Source organism: Nicotiana tabacum, chromosome 22 (genome assembly GCF_000715075.1).
Source record: "Nicotiana tabacum cultivar K326 chromosome 22, ASM71507v2, whole genome shotgun sequence".
Lineage (NCBI taxonomy): Eukaryota > Viridiplantae > Streptophyta > Magnoliopsida > Solanales > Solanaceae > Nicotiana > Nicotiana tabacum.
Window position 1 is genome coordinate 152,901,260 of NC_134101.1, and position 6,878 is coordinate 152,908,137.

The 6,878-nt window shown below is 34.4% G+C and overlaps 1 protein-coding gene across 1 annotated transcript; it reads right to left on the reverse strand.

The window, feature by feature from the left end:
• Positions 1 to 3,506: 3,506 nt before the first annotated feature.
• LOC107798733 (small ribosomal subunit protein eS24z) lies at positions 3,507 to 6,599 on the reverse strand. Its single transcript, XM_016621764.2, has 6 exons — positions 6,444 to 6,599; positions 6,273 to 6,351; positions 6,125 to 6,166; positions 5,269 to 5,439; positions 4,038 to 4,124; positions 3,507 to 3,777 (listed from the first exon to the last, which is right to left on the reverse strand). The coding sequence occupies exons 2-6, from the start codon at positions 6,342 to 6,344 to the stop codon at positions 3,748 to 3,750; spliced, it is 402 nt and encodes a 133-aa protein (XP_016477250.1). The 5' UTR covers positions 6,345 to 6,351; positions 6,444 to 6,599; the 3' UTR covers positions 3,507 to 3,747.
• Positions 6,600 to 6,878: the final 279 nt, after the last annotated feature.

The window sequence follows — 6,878 nt, forward strand, 5'->3', positions numbered from 1 at the left end:
GGACGTGTACACTCTTGGTATAACGGGAGGTGGATCATGCTTCCTCATCAAATCAGGTTCGGCATTCTCTTCCTCCTCATCATCACCCTTGTCATAATTACTATTATCTTCCTGACTCTGCGCATCTGCCAAATCCCGAGTAAATACGTCATCTACAGGCAACTAAGTGAGGTCAAGACCATCAAGTTGCTCGTTTTCACTACACAAATAACAAAATGATAAGCTACTCAAATTGATAAATACTTTACATTTAGCTATATCACTTCACTTACAAGTCGTACTGTGTTGACATTCCATGATTGACATTTTTCTGTTGGTGATGACTCTCGGATGGACCACCATGATCCAACACACCAAAATTACGCATATTCCAACTGGGCATGGGTTCATAACTTGTAAAATTCATATCCGGACGGTACCCCCTGTGGAATATATGAGTGTTAATTCAATACAACAAAAATAAACATCGTAATACAAAGGAAAATTAAAGTTTACCCGTCGTCTTGTGGATTATGTAAAGTAGGAGAGAAATTATTTCCTTGCTCCTCATTCTCCCGTGGAGATAAGTTTAGATCCGGCCAAACTCTTTCAGGCGGAACCTGTTCGGCTAAAACTGCTCCAGAATAACCACCCGTTGATAGAGGGTTATCCCTGCTTTGCGCAACCTCATTATTGCGAACGTCTTCAACCTTCACGTACATTTCCAATATTTTTATCAAAATAAGTTTCCGGTATTCATCCGAAGTCCCCAAAAAATCTCTTAGAGTTTCATCATCCTCGATATTAAACTCAGCGTAAGAAGCAATCCCTTGCGGAGTCACAGAATACGGATATCTTTCAGTTATTTTAAGATTCACCGAACATTTGCCTAGCCTCATTTTATTATATAACAACGATACAAGTCTATCGTACTCCATTATAAGTGGCAACTTAACATGACTCTGTGGAGATAAACTGTAGCTCACAGAGTTATTCGCCACCACAACCTCACCCCCCTCCCCCCAATATAATGAAACCCTTACTTTTCGCTCTTCAGACATTATGAAAAAATGCTTGAGAATTTAACAAGAAGAAATTTTTTAACAGGAGTTAGGAATTCTTTTGAATGGTTTTTTGTAAAATCCTTAACGCCTTTAAATAAGGCAATGCCTAGCTCGGGAGGGGTGGAGGTGAATTTTTTGAGGTATAGCGCTCTTTTAAAACGTGTCTTACATATTTGAATTATTGTTATGTCAGTTAAGCGCAAGAGACTTATTGGTGGGCCCACATAACAGGTATATCGCTCTTTAAAAAAGCGTTTTATATAAAACGCTCTTTTAAAGAGTGTTATGCCTTAATGTCCCAAATGGATGTTAAAGTATAGCGCTCTTTAAAAGAGCATTTTATATAGATATGTAACTATTTTTTTTAAACATTTTACGGTGTCTTGTGTCCAAAAGAAACACAAATAGGTTCACCGTATTAATGCTAATATTGTGATGTGTTAATGAACTATAATACCAATGGTGAACTCACTTCCTTTCTCACCCGTCTTCCAAACGATATATCAAAGCAAATAATCAACTCATTTCTTTCCCCCACGTCCATTTTTTAGAATGATAACCATAAAGATGCAAACATAAATAAATTGAAAATTCCACTTCATAATTTCCAAGCCCTTTGGCCATAACCTAGAACTAGCTTACATAAACTTGATTATTAAGATGATTGAAGTTTTTGTTCGAGGACTAAACATATATTATAGAGGCAGTTTGGACATTGGACCCTTACTCAACTTCATAAAATTGTTTATGTATTTATTCACTAATATTTACGGTTGAAACAAAGACAAACTTTTAAGGTTCTATGCATGTAAACCGAGAAAATGATCAAAATGGTCCTTAATGTATCAGGGTTGCTTTATTTTGGTCCTTGATATAGTTCCCTTGACAGATTTGGTCTGAAACCCTAAGAGCCCTTTTGGGCATAAGAATTTTTTTTACTTTTTTTTGAATTTTTTTTACTCTTTTTCGAAATCACCGTTTAGTCATAAAAATTTTAATTTTCACTTGAAGATGCATTTTGAAATTTTTTAATAATTTGAAAAATTCCAAAAAGTTATTTTTCAAAATTTGCACTCACAAAACTTCAAAAACAACTCAAAATTATATTCATCTCCAAACAATTTTTTTTTTTTGGAAATTTTACAATTCTTATGTCCAAACACTCACTAAGAGGGTGTTTGGCTAAGCTTATAAGCTGGTCAAACTAGCTTATAAGCACTTTTCGGCTTATCTACGCGTTTGGTAAAGTTAAAAGTGCTTATAAGTCAAGTGATTATAAGTCAAAAATAATCCAAAAGCCATAAGCTGGTCACCCACAGCTTATGAATTTTTAGATTATAAGCATTTAAGTTTGACCAAAATTTTTACTATTTTATCCTTAAAATATTCTTTTTTAGAATAAAACTCCTACATCGATACTCACTGCCTCAAGTATTCAACCTAAACCTCCCCTCTCCTCCCCTTCCCCCACCTATTCAAGTCTGCAATTTTCATTGACAAGCTAGGATAAGCAAATTTTCTATTCATTTGCATACTTATATCTATGTGATTGTGCATTAATCTTTGAAGTGTATATAATAAATAAGGACATATCAAATTGTTGGTGTATTGTTTTCTAAGTGTTGTGGTGAAGAAAACAATGTTTGTTTCTCTTCAAATAATTTGTTCTATTTAGGTTTATTTTTTACTGAGAAAATTTTGTCAATTTATTAATTATTATAACTTATGATTATATGCTTATCATAAAATAAATTATATTTATCATAAAAATTATCTTATCTAAGCACAGTTGTATTTAAAATAAAATGATAAATAGAATATTTTGTATTTGAGTCGATCTGGAATCTAAAATTTTGAAGAAATTACGCCCTTATAAGTGTAAACCGTTCTGAGATTATTTAAGTTATTTTAACAGAAAAAGAGCTTATCAGCACTTTTTTATCAAATACTGCAACAACTTATTATCAATTTCAGTACTTGTACCCAAACATGTAACTGCTTATTTGTTAAATCAGTTTTAGCACTTAAAAGTAATTTTCAGCACATAATGCTAACCTGAAAAAGTTTCTCCCCGATAAGAATGGAGATTTAATTTGAACGTGATCTGAGCAAAACAGAAATTCCTTCAGCTGAAGAGATAAAGGAAGAAAGAAAAGGAGTTAGACTTAGAACCATTCAAGAAGACCCGTGTTTAGCTTTTTTTTTATAATTCTTGGTTCTGTGAGAAAATTTCTTTTTCTTGTTTGCAAGTGTACAATGGTGAAATACACATCTGTAATTTAATATAGTTTGTACTCAAAGATAGAAACGGTAAAAAAAATAGAAAGAAACAGTAAAAGAGAACAAAGAAAATTGAATATGACCTGAGATTGATATTGTATTAAAAATTTGTAACTTGTTTAAAAAGCAAATTGAAAGCGAGAAAACAGAGTAGACCTCCAAGTTAATGTCATCTGGAAGATATTTAAGTATATTCGTGTATTCTATACGAATATTTTAGGACAAAAGTAGTCATTTGGTAAAAATGGAAGAGAAGAATATTTTAAACATCCACTCAATTTTGATGATCTAGTACTTGAACATGCAAATTATATTAGAGTAACAAGATTGAAAAGAGCCTATAAAAAGGTCCCCACATAAACACATATGATAAGGCATGTCTAGGCAAAACATTTTTCCCGCTTTGTCTACAATTAGTAATAGATCACTTCTTCTTAGCGTCTCCAGCCTTGGTCTGCAGGTTTCATGGAACAATACAGTTAGCATGAGAAGAATGAAAACATGAACCAAAAACCAAAACAACAGAGCAATTATCTAGTCTGGGGAGAGTAGAGTGTACGCAGACCTTACCCCTACCCCGAAAAGGGTAGAGAGGCTGTTTCACGGAGACTCTCGGCTCAACAAGTTGAGAAGAATGAAAACATGAACCGAAAACAATGGAGCAATTATCTCCTGGTCATAGCAGCAAAGACCATAAGAGATAACAATCTTTACCTTCTTGACACCACGAACTTTCTTGGCTCTGTTCTTGCGCTCCTTCATTTGCTTCCTGGACTTCTCCACCTTGGTGTCTAATCCATTCTGCGCAAGTTGTTCAATGGTGAAAATTGTTAGCAATGGTTACAGACTGATCCAATCATGAAGAAGCTTCAAAATATAGTACTCAATATTCAGTAAAATGATCCTGGATTGTGCTAGTACTTCGTCACATAGAAGGATATATTTATCACTTGGGGAGAACTAGAGATGAGTAATGTTAACTTAACAGGCCCTTCATTAACTTGTTGGCTACTTTGCCTGAGGAATAGTTTCTCGAAAGAATATAAAAAGTGAAAGAATTTCTCCTGTCTACATGAAAGGTTCAGAATACAACTTCATGAAAATGCTGAAAGCAGCTCACAACACGATACAGTTTTTTTTGGGGATAAATTTAACTCGACAAGATACACTTCCAATAAAGAACACTTTTAAATGCAAATTGGAACCAAAAACTACTGAATAAAGAAGATAGGGATAGAGGTAGAGTTAGAGGAAAGAGATCAAAATAATTCAAAGCATGTGATTGTAGTCAGAATAGCTTTATACTACATTGCTCAAACAAATGCAATCCTACAGGCTGTAATTGGTTTTGGATAGCAGATGAGCAAAAGTTACAATAATAGACATCTCATGAATATAATTATGGTGAAAATATAAGACTGACAAAATATAAGACGATAAACTTCTGCAAAGTTAGAAACTGTACGTGCTCACTTCCAATGGTGATTCTATAACATCATCCACAGTTATTAGGATAGGGTAAGGCATACACGAGAACAAAATTATCTGGTAAAAAATACTAAGACTCTTGAATGGGCATAAAACATGCAATGAACCTTGACTACCACATTCTATTCTCCCAACTTCACCAGTTGCAGCACTTACGGTTTTGCGTGAACAAGCAACCCTATGCAATCTACTAAAATAGATTATAATTGGACACACCTAAAACCTTATGGAAAACAAACTTAAAGTCTATGAAACACAAAAAACGTTTCCCTTTGAGTTTTTTAAAATCTTAATATCTATGTTCATGAGTTGAAAATAATAGAGTATGTGCTAATTCTAGAGCTTACATTCACCAAAAAAGACAATCCTGCTCATACATTACAAGGAAAAAAGAAAAACAATGCACAGGTTTTGGAAGCACATACTAGCACGCATGTATAAATAATATGATGCTTACCCTGATCAACCTGTACTTGGGCTCATACTTCTTTGCGTTTTCAACAGAGTCATAGATCAAACCAAATCCAGTAGATTTGCCTCCTCCAAAGTGGGTCCTGAACTTGAACACGAAGATGGCATTTGGCTCTTTCACTTCATACATCCTTGCCAATTTCTCTTTCAACTCAGCCTACAATATCAGATGAACATTGAAAAGCCACAAAATCACAAGAACTAAATAAGGGATAACCCAAAATAGTAACAGGTTAAAAATTGAGCATATTCAGATATGAGTCAAAGTAATGAAAAAATGACTTTTAACCGTGAAGCTATTAGATACTATAAGTTATCATGTACAGTATATTACAAAATAACCAAAAGCAAAGCAATAGTGCCGAGATGCGAGGGAAAACTTTTCTTTAACATTTCTTAAGAAACACCACCTATGGTTCAGGACAAAATCATGAAGAAGCTCGTTAGGTATTTCACTTGGCAAGAAGTTGACATATGTGATCAACTCGGTCTCAATCCCAAACCAGTGGCTCAATTGAATCCCATTTGATGGAGAATAGCACAAATAGCGCACAATCAATTTTTTCATATTTACAAATACTTCTTAATCCCCTTGACTAAAAGGGAAGTTTCCATATAGTGGCAAAGGCAGTTAATATTGGTTTTTATTCATTTTGCTTTATTCCAGCGCAAGAATGAACATTAAAAGAAAGATAACCAAAGCCCATCATGTTAGCTAAAGAGTTATTGGATCTCTCCCTCCTATAACTACAGCTAAAACGTGAAAATCTCCTAAGCTTGTAATGAATAAGCACATACGGAAATTTATTAGCGAAAAAATAACAAACGAGAATAGTTCTAACCTTGGAAACATTGGCTCTTCCAGGATGCAAGACATCAATAATCTGTAAAAATTGTGATACCCATTTGAGTTTTTAAATAGATCAAGGGAGCTTTACAAAGACAAGCTTTGTTTCAATGCGAAAAGGGTCAACATTTTTAAGGACTTACGAATTGTTTCCTTGCAAGAAGCCTATTGGTCATGAACTTCCTAGTTCTAATAGTCACTGCCTTGTCCGCCATTTTTTCCCTGTAAGCAATGAATAAATCTTTTAATATAGTCTACTATATACACATTTACTAACTAAAGTATAGCAAAATAATTAGTGTTGATAACAATACTTTTGTTTCTCGGGTTGCTGCACCGGCTACTCTCTCTCTCTCTCTCAAGCTCTGTGCTGCGCCTCCGTTCTAAGTTCTGTGTTAATATTGCTCGCTGGGTTTTAGGGTTTTCTTAAAAGGCTTCGCTAATTCTTGGGTGCCTTTTAGGCCATGGGCCTTGACTTCGGGCTGGACCTCTTTTCCAACAATACAATCTTCCCTGATCTTGTGACACAACGCCGTTGTGGCCTTCGCTACTTTTTTAGTTTTGGTCTTGGGCTTTTTTTTTCACGGAGAATTATGTAAAAATTGCACGTGGTCGCCCCCATTTAACTTATATTCATTTTTTTAAAAGTTTTAACTTGTACTTATTTTTTAAACAATTTCAGCTCTCTTTCTCCTCTTCCTTCGTTTTCTTCTTCTTCTTTTTTTTCTTTTGTTGTTGTTGGTGCTGCT